Raw genomic sequence first — 20,250 nt, 5'->3', positions numbered from 1 at the left:
CAGAGACCCAAGCTGAGTGCCGGCTCTCGGACTCATTACTGACTCTGGATTTGCCAGCCTGCAAGCCTCATGGCTTCTATCCACGAACTGAGTTTAAAAGTCCACCCAGTTTAAGGAGCAGCTGGGGGGCTCAGTCAGTTAAACAACTGCCTTTGGCTCAGGTCATGATCCTGGAGTGCTGGGATCAAGTCCTGCATGGGGCTCCCTGCTCAGCTTCTCCATCTGACCCTTCCCGCTCTTGTGCTCTCTCGCTCTCTCTCTCAAATAAATAAGTAAAATCTTTAATTTAAAAAAAAAAAAAAAAAAGGCCACTCAGTTTAAAAGCCCCAGAGAAACATGGCCAAAGGTCTCTATCTTCATGGTGGGCTGGGTCTTCAAGGCACCTGCCAGGTAGGGGGAAATATTCTTCCCAGTTTGTTTTTCCAGAAGTACACCATTTGGGAAACCCTCAGGAGCTGTCTGTTCCCCAGAGGGGCAAAGAGCTCCTGGTTTGGGAACCCCTTTTGAGCTACATCAGTTCGGTTCAAGAGGCCACAGGCTCAGTGAACCCTCTACTCTGACCCATTTTATTTAGTTCCCAAGTCATCTGGCTCATATTTCACTGCCCCCCACGTTCCTGACAGCAAAGTAAATGGATGCAAGCAGTGCCTGGGACACATGTTTGAAAGCTGTGTGCGGAACGCGTGGGAGGCCCTGCAGCCAGCCTCATTTTCTTTTTTTGTTTTCATTTTATTTTATTTTATTTTATTTTATTTGAGAGAGAGAGAGAATGAATGGGGGAGGGGCAGAGGGAGAACATGGGACTCGATCCTAGGACCCTGGGATCAGGACCCTGGGATCATGACTGAAGGCATGAGCTGAAGGCAGACGCTTAACTGACTGAGCCACCCAGGCGCCCCTGGCCTCACTTTCTAAGAACAGCTCAGGGGAGCTCCTGCTCCCAAGGCAGTTTCTCTCCACCCCCTTTGTTAGGCTCAGAGTCAGACAAGCCTGGGTTCTGTCCCAATAGGAGCAGGACGTGACTCTGGGCACGGTAACCTTTCTGAGCCTGTGTTCTCATCTGTAACCTGCGACCGGGGAGGATGCAGCGGGGGTTTTGAGATGTTTGGGGAAAACCACGCAGCTCCCAACATGCACACAGAGTAGGGAGTGAGTGACGGCTCCTTTTACAGCTTCTCCTCCTGCTGCACCCCTCCCCCAGCCCCGGGCTGCACACTCAGGACGGCAGGGGCTGCACACTCACGACGATAATCACAGTCTGAGCTTTCTTTTTGTCTTCCTTCCTTTCTTCTTCTTCTTCTTTTTTTTTTAAGATTCATTTATTTATTTGTTTGTTTATGTATTTATTTATTTGAGAGAGAGAGAGGGAGAGAGAGAACATGAGCATGAGCTGCGGGGGGGGGGGGCAGAGAAAGGAGAGAATTTTAAACAGACTCCATGCTGAGCATGGAACCTGACACAGGGCTCGATCTCAGGGCCCTGAGATCAGGACCTGAGCTGAAACCAGGAGTGGGACACTCAGCTGACTGTGCCCCCCCCCCCCGGGCATTACCCCCACCACTGTCCCAAGTCTGAGCTTTCTTAGAGGGAGCTTAGAGGAGAATGTGAGGAAAGGCAGCCAAAGCCAGAGGACCAGACAAAAACACAGACCTCATTCCAGCCAGTTTTCAGTTAAAGCTTATTGCTTTTTCTGACTTGGTAAGCTGGACACGTGTATCCAGGGACACCAGAGAGCCCTGCAGTGGAAGGTCAGTCTCTCCTACTCTCCCACCGTCACACCCCCACACCCCCACACCCCTGGCTTCTGTCTTCCCGCCATTCTGCTCCCCTCCCCACAGGCAAGGGGATGAACATAGTCTGTGTCCACACCCAGAGATGTAGCTCGTTCATCCAAACAAAAGCCTGTTGGTTTTTTCCTTAGCTCAGATGGCTAAATAAATAGTAATACACTGTTCCATACCTTTTTAAAAATGTAACAATATTGGGACGCCTGGGTGGCCCAGTTGGTTGGACAACTGCCTTCGGCTCAGGTCATGATCCCGGAGTCCCGGGATCGAGTCCCGCATAGGGCTCCCAGTTCCACGGGGAGTCTGCTTCTCTCTCTGACCTTCTCCTTGCTCATGTTCTCTCTCACTCTCTCTCTCTCTCAAATAAATAAATAAAATCTTAAAAAAAAGAATGTAACAATACGAGGTGCCTGGGTGGCTCAGTCACTTGAGTCCCTGCTTAGGGTGGAGCCTGCTTCTCCCTCTCCTGCTCACCCTGCTTGCTCACGCTCTTTCTGTCAAGTAAATGAAATCTTACAAAAAAGAAAGAAAGAAAGAAAACATATGTAGCCTTTCCGTATGTGAAACAAAAGCAAATCTTCATTCATAATATGAGAAATGATGGTTAAAACTATAATCACAGTGGATACCCATTTGGCAATGCTAATTAGGACTTAAACTGTTTGTGCCAATTGCCACAATGATGATCCTTCTAGAAATGTATACTGTGGGTGTGTTAACATATATGTAAAATGACAGGTATATAAAAATATCCATAGCAGAACTATGGGTAGGGATGCGTGGGTGGCTCAGTGGGTTAAGCCTCTGCCTTTGGCTCAGGTCATGATCTCAGGGTCCGGGATCAAGCCCCGCATGGGGGTGGGGGGGTGCGTCTCTGCTCAGCAGGGTGCCTGTTTCCCCCTGTCTCTCTGCCTACCTCTCTGCCTGCTTGTGATCAAATAAATAAATAAATAATTTTTTTAAAAAAAAAAAACTATAGGCAATGGCCAAAAATTAGAAATAGCACAGTGGGACAGCAGAAAGAAAGGAGGGTACGTTTCAGCTTTAAATGGAATACCACGCAGTTGTGGAAAAGACTAACGGGATTCTATATGCTCTACTGGGGAACAAGTTCCAAAGCATATTGTTACATTTTTTTTTTAAGATTTTATTTATTTATTTCGGGGAGGGAGATGGTGCAAGCATGAGCTGGAGGTGCAATGGAGAGAGGGGCAGAGGGAGAATCCGACTTCCTGCTGAGCAGGGAGCCTGACACAGGCTCGATCGCAGGACCCTGAGATCATGACCTGAGTGGAAGGCAGACACTCAGCCTACTGAGCCACCCAGGCACCCCCAGGGCTCTTTATGTTTTCTCTGAACTCTCCCTTCATAATCTTTTGACTGTTTTTCTCTTAAGTTGTTGATGTTTTTAGAGCTGATTTGTAGGAGCGTTTTTATGTCAAGGTACATTAGCCTTTGTGACCTGAGTCAGAAATATTGTTCCCACTTTCACTGTTGACTTTGCTTACAGTGCTTTCAGCCTTGTAGGCATTTGGGGTTTTATATGGTTGAATCAGACTTTGATTTTATGGCTTCTGGATTAGGGACTGTAGTTGGAAAAGCCTTCCACTCTCCACAGTTAGAAGGGAATTTTCCTCTAGGATTTTTTTTTTAAGTTGAAGTTTATTTACCACGCTGTGTTAAATTAGTTTCCAAGGTACAATATAGTGATTTGACTTCTCTATAGGTTGTGTGTGCTTATTACAAGTGCAGCTACCCTCTGTCACCATGCAACATTATTACCTTATAATTGACTATATTCCCTACTGCGTACCTTTCATCCCCATGACTTATTCTTTCCATAACTGGAAGCCTGTATCTCCCACCCCCTTCACCCATCTTGCCCATCTCCCTCTTCCTCTGGCAACCACCAGTTTGTTCTCCGTATTGATGGGTCTGTTTTCCTCTAGGATTTTTATGATTTTTTTTTAACATGTAAGTCTGATCTTTCTGGAATTTATCCTGGCTCATGCAGAGGCACGGATCCAGCTTCACTTTGTCCTGATAACCACCTGACTACCCGGCACCCTTGAGTAGCACTGCCCCTCTTCCCACGGGCTCCAGGGGCTCAGGTGGAGAGTCAGGGACAGACCACAGCATGTGGTGTAACATTGGGGCCTTTGTCCCTAGGAACCATGAGAAAATGAGGGCTGGGGGCATGGGGGTCCATGTTTTGGACTCAGGTCCATCTGCGTCTTGAAAACAGCACCCTGGCCCCAGAGTGGAGATTGGAGTAGCAATGACTCAGCCTGGATCGTGGCACACCCTGCTCCTTGCTTTTGGGTTTGAGCTCCTGGGTCTGCAGCCCTCCCACCAAAACTCCTTCTGGGTCAGTTCCTGGGGATCTAGATATGCACACAGATGCCCCTCACACACCCAGAGTTCCTTCAGTGAGCTGGACCTTCCGCTGACCTCCCTCCCACGGTATTGACCAGTGCCCCATCATCACCAGCAAATGCAGCGTCTGTGAACCCCACACAGCTCACCCGAGCCCACTGCCTTTTTCCTTGACCCCCACCTTCCTTCCATCTCATGCCTCTTCCAGCCCATGAATCCCACCACATCGCCCCATCTGGTTCGAATCACACACACACACACTCTAGCCCATGCAAGGCAACTGGCGGCTTGAGGGACGCATCCCCCCGCTGGCTGGTGACACTAAATGCCAGACCCACATGTGGATGTCCAGGCTCCTGCCCCCAGCAGGGCCACCTCTGTGTGCCATCCTCAAGGTCATCACTCCAGGATCCCCTTCCCCTCCCTACAGATGACTCCCCTTATGCACACATATGGTTGTGTCTCTCATCTTGAGGAAGTAGCCCTCTCTGGACCCCATGTCCCCAGAGCATCTGCTCTGTGTATTTGCAACCCTTTGGGGCAAAACTTGAAAGTGCTCGCTACTCATATTCCTCTCGCCCTTCTCTTGGAGAAGCCATCTCCAACCAGATTTGCATATCCGTCACTCCCCATGCCCTTACCGCTACGTGGCTAGAGCCCATGGCTGGGTTTTTTTTTTTTTTTTCAAGATTTTATTTATTTATTTGAGAGAGAGAGAGCACGAGCAGAGTGAAGGGCAGAGGGAGAAGTGGCTCCCCACTGAGGAGGGAGCCCAGTGTGGGACTCGAGCCCAGGACGCTGAGATCCTGACCTGTGCTGAAGGCACATGCTGAACAGACTGAGCCATCCAGGCACCCCCAGTAGGCTGGGCTTGGTCTTCATTTTACTCAGCTGTCTGCAGTGCAGGGCACAGGCAGCCACCTTCTACTCCTCAGTGCACTTTCTCCCCTCAGCTTCTAGGAATTCCCTCTTTTCTTCCCAACTTCCAACTGTTGGGACATCTCTGAGTGCTGTGTGTGTGTGTGTGTGTGTGTGTGTGTGTTTGTGTGTGTGTAAGGCTGAGCTCCTGATCCTTCCAGCCAAACCCGCCTGACCCACAGTCCCCCCACCTCTGTTGATGGCAACTCCGTTCTTACAGTGATTCCCGCTAGAACTGTGGAGTCCTCCACAGTTCTCGACTCCTCCCTCTCATGCTCCAGAGAAATCCTCTTGGCTCCACCTTCAGAATCCATCCAGAGACCAGCCCCCATGCGCCCCTTCCCCTGTACCGCTGCCTCTTTTTCTGTTGTACTTGTCATTTCATAGGTGATGTACTTGTTTGGTATCTTGGGTACCTCCCTTGCTAGAAGGTCAGCTTCTTAGGACAGGGACCTTTGTCATGGTCACTGCTGTGTCCTGCGAGCCCAGAACAGCAGGTGCTCCGTGAATGTCTGCAGAGTGGATGTGCCAGTAGATGGGAGAGGGAGAACATGTCAAGGGGGGCTCATCATTGTCCGGGTCACTACAGGGGTGGGAGGGAACATCACCCACAGAGACTAGGAACCAGGAGAGGAGCACATTTGTGGGCAGAAGACCAGGAGCATGTCTGTGCACCTTGGCTGGGCTTCTGAGGCACAGCTGGGCCTGGAGACCCCTATGTGGGACACTTCTGCATAGGGTAGTCAAGAGTGTGATGAGATCCCTGGGGAAGACGGGAGAGGTAGGGACAGATGAGTTCAGCGGAGAACTGAAGAGAAGAAAGCCTTTGCCATGAGCTCTGAGGAGCTTCTGTGTGAGGCTGGGATGGATGGAGCCAGATAAACAGCGAGGGAAGTGGGAGGAACGTGACCTTTTGGAAACCAAAGGAAGAGAAAGTTTCCAAAAGGCGGCTCACTCAGCAGTGTGGGGTGAGGAAGATAAGTCCTTGGTGGGGTGCAACAGGCAGGGAGGCAGCTGTGGGTGGCAGGGCTCCTGGAAGGCAGGGCAGGCCGGCTCCTCCAGCTTCCATGACTGGACATAGACAGGAGGCTGGGGACAGACGTCCATACGGGCTGATATGTGCATGTAGCATCAGAAAGATGATGGTGCATCTGTCCAGTGGCTTTTCTTTTCCTCGGAAAACAAGGCACTGGGTCCCCACCTGAAGGTGAGAAGTCCGTTGTGCAGCTGACCACGTGACCAGCGCCCTGCCCCATCCTAGTCTAGACTTGGGGGACCCACGTTACCATTCTCGGGCATGAGCACTACCATACATCAGTTTTTCAAGCAAAAAATCTTTGACTTTTCTCTCCTTCTTCTATGCCCTGTGCATCCTTCCACCCCCCACCATTAAATCCTGTGGGTCCTCACTGAGAAGTATCTTCTCACTCACTTCTCTCCTCTCCATTGTGAGCACACGAGTCCCGGCCACCATCACCTACGTGGGGACAGCTCCCCTGCACCCATTCTCACGCCTCCCACCCCTCCTCCGAGCAGGACCCTTCCAGCCCCCTACTTCCCACTGCCCTTCAGATCTCAGGGCATGGACACATGGCACCAAGCTCTGGCTGGCCTTCTCCCCATGCCCTCCCCTCCCCTCTGTACACCCCAGCCCCTCAGAAACCCAGTGATCCTGGTGCATTGGGGGTTTTGCCATCTCTGCCTCACATCTCCCTTCCCCTTCAGAACCCTGCCTGGCTTGGGAGTTGCTGCACTTTTCCCTGAGTCAATTTCTTCAGCATCTATCCTTCCCAGAAAGATTGTGCAAATCCGAGATCCTGCCTCTTGTATTCCCCAGTGGGCCCCCTTACTTGCCCTGCCGGGGTGGGGGTCCGGCTCATCAGTGGCGATCCACAAGTATGCGTGGGCCAACTGCCTGCCGAGTGTCCCCTCCTTCCTGTGCCAATGTCGCTATCCAGACAGAGGCCTTCAGGGAGCAGAGAGTTTACTGGATTGGTTGGGAACAGCATGCCTTTAACGGAAAGTGTATGGGGTGCAAGAGTCAGGAGAACTCTTTCTAGAATGAGTTCTACCCCTTAACCCACTATGTGGCTTTGGACAAGTCATTGCTTTCTCCCTGGGCACTCCTGTTATCACACATCCCACAAAGATGGCTGAGAAGGTCAAATGCAACATGGTTTGTAACCCAGGAGGCTTCTCAGATGTTCTCCAGGAGTCTTCATCTGTTGGGGGGTGTCAGCGTGCTACACCAGCCTTTCCTAGAGCAGCATCCTGTGTTTCTGGACTCAGCCCCTTCAGCTTCCCCATGCATACCCAGACCGGCATCCCTAACCCCAGGCTGAGCCACAGGCACCCCCGCCTGTCTGCTCAGCAACACCCAGACCTGCACCCTTAGGAGTGCTCTGCCCTCTGCCCCAAATGTTTTCTCCCCCAGGTCTTTCCCCTTCAGTAGAAATGAACTGACCCCAGATGAGCCCCCACATTTGTTCTTCAGGCAGGAACAGGTCTGATTCCTACCTGGCTTTTGCCCAAACCAGACGTGGGTGGGCCCCAGACAGGGATCAACGGCTTTGCTGTGAAATGATCACCGAACCAATACACCAGTGGGGTGGGTGGTTGGGGGGAATTGTCCTTACCGCCCACACGACCGCCCCTGCCCCTGCAAGGACAAAAGCACCCCTTCTACCCTGCTACTTGGCTTTGGGGCCTATGAGAGCATCAAAGGCTTGCAAGGAGGGGCGACCGGCAGCTGTGTGAGGGAGGGGGGCTGGCCCGAACAAGGGGACCCTCTCTCCCTGCGACGCTGAATGTGGCTTCTCTGCTTATGTTTTGCAGGTCCTCCCGTAAGTGTCCTGGATTATCCTCTCTGTTCCTGAAAGATAAGACAAGTCATTCTCTTCTGTAACTATTACATGAAAATAATCTTTAGTTAAGGAGGTGTGTTGTGTCCTTTGGAAAAAAAAAAAAATCAGTCCTGGACAGGAGCCATATTTTTTTTCCTTTATTTTGTAGATGAATGCCAGCACAGGATTCTATGGGGTTGACTTCCCCCTGTGAAGTGTCCTGTGACTCTTTTTTCCTTCTAGGAGAGCTGGCCCCAGTCTGGCTGAGCCTCCAGGACTCTCTGGCCCAGCCCAGGTGCACAGAGATGCAAGTGCCATGTCCTCATTTTCTAAATGCTCTGCAGCAGTTAATCTGTTTAAATGTTTTTGTCTCCTGTGCTTTGGCGGAAAGGGCTCTGGAGCCAGTCAGCAATGCCAGGAATCGTGGGGTCCATTTTCCTGATTGGCCAAACTAAGTTTGCCTCCCAGGTTTGGGCAGCTGAGCCTTCCAGGGAGCACCGCACCCCCCAACCCCAGCCAGCCAGAGTGGGGAGTGGGGAGAACGGTGCACTCGAAGGACTGGCCGCCAGGGGGCAGTGTGGAAAGCAGGGGATGCTCAGCACCCTGGATCTCCGGAACTCAGGGCTCCTTCTGCAAAGACACGCGCTGGGTGCGTCTTTGATTCATCTTGGCAGTTTTCTCAGAGCCGGATGCATCCTGACGAATCTATTCAGGGATCTCCCTGACAGTCCGCCTGAGCCCAAGTGAACCTTCTGAAGGAATGCCTTTCGGATGAACAGTTTTATTTTTGACTTCCCCTTAGCATGACTCCCTGCCCCACGGGCACCCTTCGGGGTGCAGCTCCTCTGTGCGTGCAGTGGCACCACACCAGGCCAGAGGGCGAGCCAGTGAGGATGGGTAGAGATGTATTGGCCACCGGCAGTATCTGGCTGTTGAGTCATTCCCGGCTGTCACGGAGAGGCTAGCCTGTGTGAACTTGCTGGAAGTGCCTAACGCAGAGGGCAGAGGAGTGATTTTTTTTACTTTTTTTTTTTTTCTTTTTTAACTTGGCTGTTAAACTCTTAAGTGTATTCAACAAATGCAGAATTCTCAAGCTCCAGCCTGAGATGGGTACCGAGTATGGGGCAGTGGCCAGGCAGTCAGTGCCCAGAGCCCATCGGGCAGAGGAGCATCTGGGAGCAAGAAATTACACCCCCCGCCCCCCCACTCTCATAGCTCAGGCTTCCAAGGCTGTGTGCCCCTCAACCAGAGCCATTTCTGCTCTCTAGCCCTGATTTGGGGAGTCCTTTTCCATGGTGGCGGTGATACCACCCTTCAGAATCACCATGTCCCCCTGTGGTCCTTGCCATGTGCCCTCTGCCGGCCCACCCCCAACCACGTGGGTGTGTTCCCTGGTGGCATGCCCCCCCCCAGCTTGGCGCCAAGAGGCAGGAAATGGACGCTCTGTCTCCCAGACCCATCACAGCCCTGAGTGCCCCCGCTACACACACACCAGGAGTCATTACCAAACCATCAGCCTTTACTGCAAACCCTGCTGAAAGTGGGGAGGACCACGGGGGGGGGGGGGGGGGGCCTGATTGAGTTATAAGTGTTGCCATATGGTTTTCTGCTCAAAGTCTGATTATTAATGACGTATTAATTACCACAGGGGCAATCAGGACGAGATGGCTACCCGGTAATTTGCCATTTATTTTTTGCTCTTTGTGCTCTTTTCTCTGGAGCTGATCTTCTTCCTCTGAGCCTTTATTTAACTGTCTGCGCTCCTGCCCCCTCCTCCACTCTGCCCTTCTGCTCTCAGTGGCTGAGGTCTGTAGAGGGAGGATTAGCAGTAGGAGCGCAATCTGTCTGCTGTTCCAGCTGTCCTGCAAGCAAAGCAAAGAGGCTCAAGAAGGAGACTCCTTGGCATCCCAAATCTTCCAGAAACTCTTGCTGCCCAGGCTGTCTGTGCTGAGCTGAGAGTCTGGCCCTTGGCGGTGGAGCACCCCACCCACCCACCAACCCTGGCTCAGCCGCCAGCCTCTGTTTCCCCAGCAGGCAGGGGGCTGCTTGTCCCAGCCCACTGGCGTCCTGTCAGCACTCAGGGATCAGGAGACTGGTTGATTCCCGTGTGGTCTTTGTGGTGTCATCACTTCTCAGATCTTTTGAATTAAACCTCAAAGTTGGCTTATATTTGAAATCAGTATACCCCCACCCGGGCTGGGTGAGCACCGCCGGAAAAGGGAAATTACATAGAGCTGTGCTGTTGTCTAGTCCTGCTCAGAGAGGTTAAGGAGCAGGGCCCCTAAATCCAGAAGTCCTAATGCATCCAAGTGGCCAGAGGTGGGGGGTGGAAGGAGAGCATGGCAGGACCTGGGGTGCGGTTGGAGGGTGGAAGTTGTTTTGTGCCCTCCGGCTAGGAAGACAGAGGGAGGGAAACGTGGCTTGATTCAGAGGCCTCGCTAATGACCAGCTCTGTCCAGAGTCGGGACAGGCTGGTGGTGGAGGGCGGAGCGGGGGTTGGGGTGCTCTCCGCAAGTGCTGCCAGAGCCGCCTTCCCAGGGAGCTGTGGATGGCAGTCCAGTCCCGAGCACTGGGCACCAGGCAGATCTGGGCTTGCAGGCCAGCTCTGTGCGTCCCAGCTGGGGGCCCCAAGAAGAGTGGGTGGTGACTGGGGTGATTGGGTTTCTTCCCTCATCCCCCATATTGGCTCCTCTGAGCGTAGAGTGATATTGACTCCTTTCTCTCTAGCTGTGAGCCTGAGAGAGGGTGCTGGCTGATGGTGGGGATAAAGGACAGGGGTTCCAGACCAGCCCCTACCCAGGTCCCTGATGCGGACTTAGGAAGCCAGTCTTTACCTCTCACTGGCTGTGAGGCTGTGAGGCTGTAAGTCTCCATCTCCCCCACTGTGAGGAGGGCAGTGGTGTCCGTCCAGGTGAAGTGAAGTGAGGTTCTGCCTGGAGCCTCCCAACATCGAAGGTCACCGCAGGCAGGTGACTGGGCTGTAAAGGAATTAAGCCTGAGGTCTGGCATGTGAAGGGCATGGTGCCCAGCCTGGGCTAGAGATGGAGGCTCGGTGAGTTGGGGAAGGGGAGGTGGGGGTGGGGGGTAGGGGTGAGGGCTGGGGGGATGGAAGCACAGTCATTGTGTCCCTCTGGTGTGAAGTTGGGAGCTTTCTGGGAAGGAAGTGGCCAGGCCTGGCGAGGGGTGAGGGGACCCTGTCAAAATCTCGGATCATGCACCCACAAGTGCACAGGGCCTGGGCGCCCCTTCTCCTGAGGTCACCTAGCCCCAGCTTGAACCTGGGCTTCCCTTTCCACACTGATACGGCATCTTCCCCAGCTGGGCTGGACCTGCCCCCTCCTGCCCCCTGCTGGGTCCAAGGTGTCCATGCCTTGAGCACCAGGAGTCGGCCAGGCCCAACTGTTTGCCTCCCAGCAGCCTGGTTCCAGGAGTCCCACTCCTTGGGTGGTCACTTCTAGGATACCCACGGGCTGGGACTGACACCCCACCAGCCTCCTGCAGCAGAGAAAGCTGGCCTTCGGGGGCAGGAAACAGGTGGGACGACCTTCCCTGGCTGGGCTCACAAGGCCCATGTGTTTTGAGCTGAAATTCAGGTCTGTTGACCTATAGACAGCCTGGGGGTGGGGGAGGGGGGTGGGAGGTGGGTACTATCGTTCCACCATTCTCATCCCAGAGGTTAGGGTGGCTGCCACAGCAGGAGAGACCCGAGCCACCTCAGAGACACCACGTATCCTGAGTACCCATGGGCTTGGAGTCGCTCAGACCCAGCTCAGGATCCTGGCTTGGCTCTGTGGCCTCAGGCAGGGTCCTCCGCCCCTCTGAGCCCAGGGAAGTCAAGGGCATGGAAGATTAGATAGGCTAACATATGCAGAGCCAAAGGGCAGCATGGATTCAGCAGGCCCTTGACCACGCTGCTGTCCTTCCTCACCAAGGAAAGCCCCAGTGAGAGTGTGAGTGGTGGGGAGGGACAGAGGGAAAGGGAGGAGCAGACTGCCGGCTGAGCAGGGAGCCCAGAGGACTTGGGACTCCATCCTAAGCTCATGATCTGAGACAGAGGCAGACACTTAACCCACTGAGCCACCCTGGCTCCCAGGAAGTCACTCTGATCCACCAACATTCCCTGGCAGTGTTGGAAAAGGATTGAGAACTGTCAGTTTTAGAAGAAGGTATTTTTCTGCAGGGCCAGCGTCAAGCCTCAGGGAGGATTTTTTTTTTTTATTCCTTTGTGTTAAAAACATGTCACATCCAAAAGAAGTGAGGCCAAAAGAAATGTCGGGGGGTGGGGGGGTTGTGGTGGAGACTGTGCATGCTGTGTGTTCTTGTGTTCTGGATTAATCCAGGCTGGCTGCTCCCCTGAGCAAGAGCCTCTGAAACCAGGTCCATATGTGGACCTAAGAGCCGCAGTTAGGAGCCTGGGGCGCAGGAGCCAAGCGGGACAGTGGGGCAGGTTGTAGACTGACAAGCGCCTATGGTCACCTTGTGCACAGCCTTCTTGCAAAGAGGCCAGCTTGCCCCTGTCTGTGCAAGAAGTCACGAATAGCTCCCTGCTGATGACAACATACGCATGTTTATTAGAAAACCGTCCCAAAATAGAGAAAAGCGCAAAAAAGGAAAAAGTGATCATCATAATCCTACCACCCACAGATAAGTCTTCCCAGTATCTATGTGGTTGTTCTTTTGGGACTTGTTATGTGTGAGTTCGTTTTCGTTTATGATTCTAAAAATGGGATTATTGGACATACTTCTTTGGAGACTTTTTTTTCTTTTCATTTAATATAGCATGAGATGTTTCCACATCCTTCAGAATTATTCTAGAATGTACTAGCTACATAGCATTTTTTCATCTGTATAATTTAACCCAAGTCCAAGTTATGGTGTTTGTATTGACAGTCTTTTACGTGTATGATCCACATCCTGGGAATAAATATAGGTGTATTTCCATGATTATCTCCTTAGAATCAATATCTAGAAGTTGAGTTGCTGGACCAAAGGGTTTGCATATGTTGAAGGCTTTTGATGTGTTCCAAATTGCCCTCCTGGGGGCTATTCTAATTTACATTCCCACCAACACCGTAGGAATGTTGCATATTTCCCCAAACCCTGGCCAACTGTGGGTATAATCATACTTTTAAATCTATGCCAGTATGATAAGTTAAAAAAATAAGTGCATGTATGTATCTTGTTTTAATTTGGGCTATATTTTAATGAGAAGTGCAGTCTTGGAGATTAAACTAGTTTTAATAACGTTTGTGTAAACCTAACTGGCACCTGGTGGTAGAGATTAGAATTGCAGGTATAATTGAAAGAGGAAATCAGCATTTTCTTTAAGAGCTTCTGGATCCTGATTGGTCCTGGAACATCATGGAATCAGCAGCATAGGGGGAATTCTGAGCTCCGAATATTGTATGTCAGAGGTGGAACCCACAAAGGAGCCCTTGGGCACTGTGCTCGTCTTGCATTTTGGGGGTAGTAGTCAGCATTTATGTTGATAAAGTGATTTTTGCCATCTCATACATAGGCGGCATGGCTCTGTTCAGCAGATCTGGAAGACGTCCTTCCCTGTGCTGGGTTCTGGGCTGGCACAAAGATGAGTCAGACCAGTGGTAGTCTTTGGGGAGCTGTGAGAGAGGAGGACCAACACAAGCAAACAAATCTGCCTTGGGATGGAGTAGAAGGAACAGTTAGGGGTCACTGTGACTCCCTGGAGATTTCTTATACAAATGATTTCTTTACTCCACACTGTGGCTTCTGTCTATGAGGAAAGGCTCCATCTTGCCTACACCTTGACTTTTGCGTGTCGAAATCCTTTCTCTTTGAAATTTTGATTGACTCTTAACATTGAGCTTTAGTGACTTTCTGGTTGGTTTTACACCTTCAGAGCTCAGTTTAAACATTTTTCCAAAAATGCATTTGTGGCCTATCTTACAGGACTTAAGGTTTCCATGAACCTGAAAGTATGAGGAGAGCGTCAGGTTGTGAGGCCAAACATGCGGAGAGTTGATGAAATCCAGCCAGGCTGGTGTGGGGGGCTGTGCTCACTGAGCAATAAGTCTGTGTCAAATGCTTTCCCGGGTCTTTGGACCAACACCAAACAAGAGAGACAAGGGGAGGTGTGTGGGTTAAGCATCTGCCTTCGGCTCAGGTCGTGATCTTGGGATCCTGGGATCAAGCCCCATGTCGGGCACTCTGCTCAGTGAGGAGTCTGCTTCTTCCTCTCCCTGTTCTCTCTCTCTCTGGCTCTCTCTCAAATAAATAACATTTAAAAGAACAAAGAGAGAAAAGGGGAGAGAAACACTAAACAAGGAAACCGATAAACCAACAAACAGTTAAATGCGCTAGGAAGAGGACAAAGCAGGGATGTATGGAGAATGCCAGCTGCACTAGTGCGCGGGCATAACGGGGATTAAGTCATCCAAAGGCTCTTGGGGAGGGTGACATTTGAGCTGAGCTTTTAATAGTGAAAATGATGCTGAGATCTTGTGGGGAAAGTGTTCCTGGAGGAAAAAAAACAAGTGCATGAAGTCATGAGTTGTGGGGAACCTATGTGTACTTACATATCCAGAGTACACAAAAAGGGTATGGGGCAGGAGGGCGTGGAGGGGAGGGGACAGGGCGGTGAAGCCGGAGAGATCTCCAGCCCTGCGTGGCCGGAAGCTTGTAGGCTGTAGGCTAACAGGCTGACCAAGGCTGGAGGCCGGGGAGACTTGGCTTTGTGTTTATAGAAACCACAAGCTGACTTGCCAGGGGCTCAGAGATTTAACCCCCCCTCCTGAGGGAAGAAAGGACTGTCTCTTCCCCTTCCCCTCCCCCTCCCCCCTCCCCCCAAGCCCTTCCAACATGCCCTGGGAAGCAAGTGCACTTACTGAGAGCTGGCGATCACCATGGGAGGTCCGTGGTCTCCTCCCTACTTGACAGATGAGGAGGCTGAGCACTTGGCTGAGACAGAAGGCCCACCCACATGACAAAGCCCAGAATCTCGCAGAGGCTGGGGGACTCCTCCCTCTGGCAAACCGGCTTGGGCAGCAGGTGGGGGCTCAGGACCATCTCATGTGGTAGCACGAGGGTCTTTCTTCTCTTAGTACCCAAGGACCCCGTATCTGAAGTTGATATCCTCTTGACCTCCTACCTTGCTTTTATCGAAAGCCGGAGCTCACCGCATGTGCCACGCCATTATCAGCTTGTCCAGACCATTCCCTGCTCTCTGGAATAACCAAAACAGAAAGCCAGGTCTAACATAAAGCCAGGTCTGTTTCTCCCTTATGGCCAAGTGTGAGGCTGGGCCCAGTGACATCGGGAATCAGGTCTGTGGGACACGAGTTCAAAAGCACATCTCAACCCTAAATGTGCCCATTTGATGTCATGAAAAGCTGAAGTTTACAGTGGCCACACTGCGTGTCCAGATCTCGACGTGGGCAAGGACGGGGGGTGGGATGCAGGAGTGCGCCTGGCTTCGCTCCTGAAAACCCCCAAAAACCCAGGCCATGAGAGCTTCCCATACAGAGAACTCTCCAGCATCACCAGGAGGGCTATGATACATAGGGGCAGGACTTTGGGCCCCGTGTGGAAGAAGGAGTGGCTAACTCTTTGGGACAGGGTTTGCCTCACAAAAGAGGGACATCTGAGGTGTGTCTTGAGGGAAGAGCAGGAGTTCGGCAGGAGGGCAAGCTGGGGAGACATTGCACACAGCACACACGTGGGCGCTGTCAACCCCATGGGAGGTACAGTGGGGTCCCTGTCCCCTGTGGACAGTGCCTCTGGGGTCAGCAGAGAGAGGAAGGAGGTGAAGTTGAATGCAGGGTTTGGAGGCCGCAGAAACCCCAATTGATGTGGACTTGTGTGAACACAGAAGAGACAGACCTCCCTGGCAACAGGGCAGAACGGAAGGAAGGGGTTCTAGAATCAGCATGGGGTGAACCCCCAGCCTCGGGAAACCAGCACCCAGAACCCAGGTCCCAGGGAATGCCTATCCTCGCTCTGGGCTAAACTGTGGTCGATGAGACAGGGTCTCAGCCTGGGACCATTTTGAAACACAGAACTCCGTTGGACCGTTTGGAATTAATCAAGTGAGCCAAAAAGGACCACGGAGCACCACACATTCATATGCTTTCTTGCACTCTCGAAGTTCAAAAACAGCTTTGATTGTAAAAATGTAATTAGTTAAATGATTCATCTGTAATATTCCAAATTCATCTGTTTTTCGATTTCGACAACCTACATCTCATTTTCCTCTGGCCCCCTGCGGCGCCGCTCTCCAGCGCACCCCCCCCACCCCCTGGTTCCGGGTAGAGCGGGGATGGGATGAAAGGAGACTTCCCGAGCCCCCGATAATGGTCCTCAGATTGGAACCTTGGGGAGACACAGCTGGGCCCGAGGGAGAGGGCCTCCTCCTGGGATTTCCTCCCCACGGTCCCACTTACCAAGGAGTGTACACTCCTTGACTCAGACCCCTGGCCTTGGACCTGTGCTGTGTTTGATTATCACCTCTGGGGTCCCTATATGCCTTGCTTACACACCGTAGCTACGGGTTTTGGGGGGTTTTCAGCTACGGGCATCTTCTTGGCAGTAGCTGAGAGCCCCCAGCCCCAGATAGCAGCCTTGTCCCTGAGTCCAGCTCCTCCCACAAGACACCCTGTAGGGGGCCTGCAGATGAGGACCCCTCCTGTCCTTTGTGGGGTGGGGAGGGGAGGCCTGCAGTGACATTTTTGCACACCACAGCCCTCCCGCCCGATCGCTGGCTGAGCTGCTTCTCCCTTCCCCAGGCAACAAAGCAGTCCTCTCTGCAGTACGTGGACGGCTTCTTCACAGACCTGAACCCGGTCACCGAGGCGAACTCAGACCTTCCAAGCAAACAGACTTGAGAGAAAGCCATTATTTGGGTACAGAGGGGGTCCTGCCAGCTCCTTCTGAAGTCAGGGACTGGACTTGTGTCTTGCTCACACAGTGGAAGGAGGATGGGCTTTGGGGTTCCATAGACTACATGGCCTCAGACACATCCCCAACCTGTCTTTGGCCACTGGGGTAACCCGTAAATGACCCCACAAGAGCCTTTAATGCTGGGCACACAAGCTGGGTTCGGTGATGGCCGCTGACCTTAGCAAGAGGAGCCCTGGAGGCTGAAGGAGCCCCCTTTGGGCCAGTGCCCCAGTCCCCAGAACCCTGGCTGTGACACACATACCCCCACCCCCGCCGCAGGAGTCCTCAGGTGCCCTGGATGGCCCTCAGCGGGTCAAGAGCGCCCTCTGCTGACCCCAGGGTTAGAGACCAGGGCGGGGGCGGGGGTGGGGGTGGGGGTTGGGACCAGACATCCATTCACATGGCAATGGGTTCTTTCAACAACCGTGTATTTTGTTCTCATGATTTATGAAGCACTTTGTTTGGCACTTGGGATGAAAGAGTGAAAAAACATCCCAAGGTCCTTACCCTCTTAGAGGTTGTGGTTGTGTGGGAGAGAGAATCAAAGTTCAATGGCACTTTGCGCCAAGGTCAGGGCTGGGACCACCTGCAACCTGGGCCTGGCCACACAGGGGTCAGGGGTGCTGCTCTGGGGAAGGGAGGTGTGACCTGAGGGCAGAATACAAGTAGGTGCTGACCCAGGTTGTTGGAGAGTAATATCCAGACAGGCTACGGAGAACAGGGCCAGCTGGCTTGGTTAAGAGTGGGGGTGGTGTAGGCAGGAGGGTGCGAGGGGGAAGAAGCTAGCATCTTGAAGCCAGTTGGCTGCCTCCCCAGGAGCCAAAAGGTGGAGGGAATTTGCAATGGTGTCCAACCTGGGAAGGACTGGACAGACACAAAAACTTCACTAACCTATCTGACTGCCCAGGAAGCAGTGAGTTCCCCATCACTGGAGGTATGCAAGGGCTGCACGCCCACTTACCAGGAAGGGCATCTAAGGAGAGGCTGGCCCCAATGGGTCATCTTCCCACAAGTGAGTTGTTCCACCAATAGGGCCTCTTTGGAGGGCTACTCAGACCCAAACTCAGTGCAGCGGGTGGGGAGCTTGGTGTGGGGGTACTTGCCAGGTGCTTGCTGAAGCCAGAGGGGAATGATGAGGTGGGAAGCACTCAGGGTTTAGGCACAAAATTCAGGTTCGTGTCCCAGGTAGACCTGAGCACACCTGACCTCCCTGGGGAAAGCCAGGCTGTGGCAGCTGGAGATAGGGAGGCTGGTGGAAGCTGGTGCAGGAGAGAGGCCAGGTCCTAGGCAGGGACAGGTGAGGGACTGGAGAGAGGTCCACGGTTTGGAGAGATGGTTCAGAGCTGGAAATGCAGGCTCACATGCTCTTAGTTGCGTTCCCTATATGGGCCAGCCAGGGGAGGAATAGGTGAGGCATGGATGTGGGAGAGCGCAGGACTGCCCCCACCAACTGCAGGGCTGAACTTGGGGGGCCACAGGCCCCACCTAAAGAGAGCGCCACAGTGCAGCCCACGCACTTGGATCATTATCACAGCTTCCCTAACTGTTAGAGAGAAGCTGGAAATCCAGATTTCACACAAAATCTTGGATCCTTAAGGGTTCCAACTAATTCAACATCAGTGCAGGATAATTGCGTTGTCTGGAAACCAAGGAGGGCCGGCCTCACAGCCCAGGGGGTGCAACGGGAGAGGCCTGGGTGTGGCCGGGACCCCAGGGGTCCCCACGAAGCACCTGCAGCCTCAGTGTCTGCTGCCAGCCATCCCTGTCCCTCTGTCCTCTCAGTTGCACCTTCTGCCTCCCTTAGACTATCTCCATCTTGTGGTTCATGCCACACGCAGACCATTACTGTGGGGTCAGCTGCTGCGTCCTGCTAGCTTCCCACCCCAGACTGCTACTTCCAGTGCCTTCCACCAGACCAGCCCCACGTGCCTGGGCTGGAGAAACCAGCCCAGAGGCTGGCGGCTCAGGGACACAGGGTGCGCCTCATTGACCCATACTGCACGGTCCCACACCCAGTGGGAGTCGGGTGGGCATCTGACTCCCTTCTCCCCACCCAGGAACCATCTTTCCTGATACCTGACAGGGTAATCATGTAGCAGGCAAATGTGTAATTTAAGCAGGTATTTTGGGATCGGTTCAAAGGCATAGCACCATCTCTTCCAGCCACGATGTATAATAGGGACACAGACGTAATTGCTTCCAGCGCGCACAGGATAGACTGAGCGTGCCCTCTCCCCAAAATAGAAGCCAGATGGCTTCCTGGCCTCACAGGATCTTAGAGCTGAAAGGGACCCAGGAGATTTTCTAAGCGGAGGGTTACAAACCCAGATGCGACTACAGAGCTGGCAAATCACCTGGTCCGGGGGCAAATCACCTGGTCCGGGGCAGCGGGCCACTCGAGGGGCAGGGCCTCCGGGCCAGGGGCGGGGCCTGTGGCCCAGGGGCGGAGCTATGCTAAGGAGTTTCTTGCCTCACCACCTTTGCCAGGCATGCCACCTGGGGGTGGAGAGGCGGCACCATCTTCCAACCTTTCTAGAAAAGCACAAACTGGATGTTTGTGCACGACATCCCAATTTTTGAAAGATTGCAACTAATTCAGTTCGTTGGGTTTGGGTTTGGGTTTCTTAACTGTGCGAACCAAAACAAGCCTGGCTCTGGGACAGCCCTTCACCCTACAACAAAGAGTTGGAGGGTGGCAGCTGGACCAGGCCCCTAACCTCAGCAGGTTCCTGGAACCCCGCCCAGCTAAAGTCTTCATGGCTGACTGAGTTGGGACACCATTAATTGATGGCTCTACAAAGGGCCACAGATCCCAGGACGGGGTTCCCAGGAGGAACCGGGGCCCACCACCAGGGCTTGAGCTACAGCCGTGCTGGACCCAAGAAGCAACGGTCCTCTCTCTACCCCACAGCGAAATCCAAGCCCGGGAAATTACTAGACCCGGACAGTCTTGCTGTGGTCCATGTGTGTGAAGCCTGGTCTGAGAAATCAGAACCACATGGGGCTGACCTGCCCTGCAGCGGCTGCCCACCCACTCTAATGAGGAAGTCTTCTCACAGGAATGCACACATCCCAGCCTGGGACCCTGGGGCCCAACAGCCTTGTAATTTGATGAATTGTCAACATCTGGGCCGTAATTACTGGTCCCTGGACTGATAATCCTGGTAAGCCCCCTCACATCCACAGGCCCCGTCCTGGTGCAATTTGGAGGCTCCATTCCCCAACGGGAGCCGTCAGCATGAATTACAACTGGCAAGGGAGACAGGCACCCTGCTCCAGCCGGTCTGAGCATCGACTCCTGTCTGCACCTAAACACGGCCTGTTTATGGATTTAGCTCAGTGCAGCAGACACTGTCGCAGATTGGGAAGCCTGAGCCCTAACTAATCAGGGAAGAACAGAGCCAAACCCCGTG

The 20,250-nt window shown here is 53.0% G+C and overlaps 1 protein-coding gene across 1 annotated transcript in view; it reads left to right on the top strand.

Annotated features, from left to right (window-relative positions):
* The window catches only part of COL23A1 (collagen type XXIII alpha 1 chain), a 313,725-nt gene that overhangs the window by 261,723 nt on the left and 31,752 nt on the right, over positions 1-20,250 (top strand). Inside the window, exons 4-5 of the mRNA XM_059175866.1 lie at positions 7,917-7,924; positions 9,573-9,599. Coding sequence (XP_059031849.1) covers positions 7,917-7,924; positions 9,573-9,599 — 35 coding nt within the window. The remainder of the gene's footprint in view (positions 1-7,916; positions 7,925-9,572; positions 9,600-20,250) is intronic.

Source organism: Mustela lutreola, chromosome 5 (assembly GCF_030435805.1).
Source record: "Mustela lutreola isolate mMusLut2 chromosome 5, mMusLut2.pri, whole genome shotgun sequence".
Classification (NCBI taxonomy): Eukaryota; Metazoa; Chordata; class Mammalia; order Carnivora; family Mustelidae; genus Mustela; species Mustela lutreola.
This window is presented reverse-complemented; position numbering and strand designations above follow the sequence as displayed.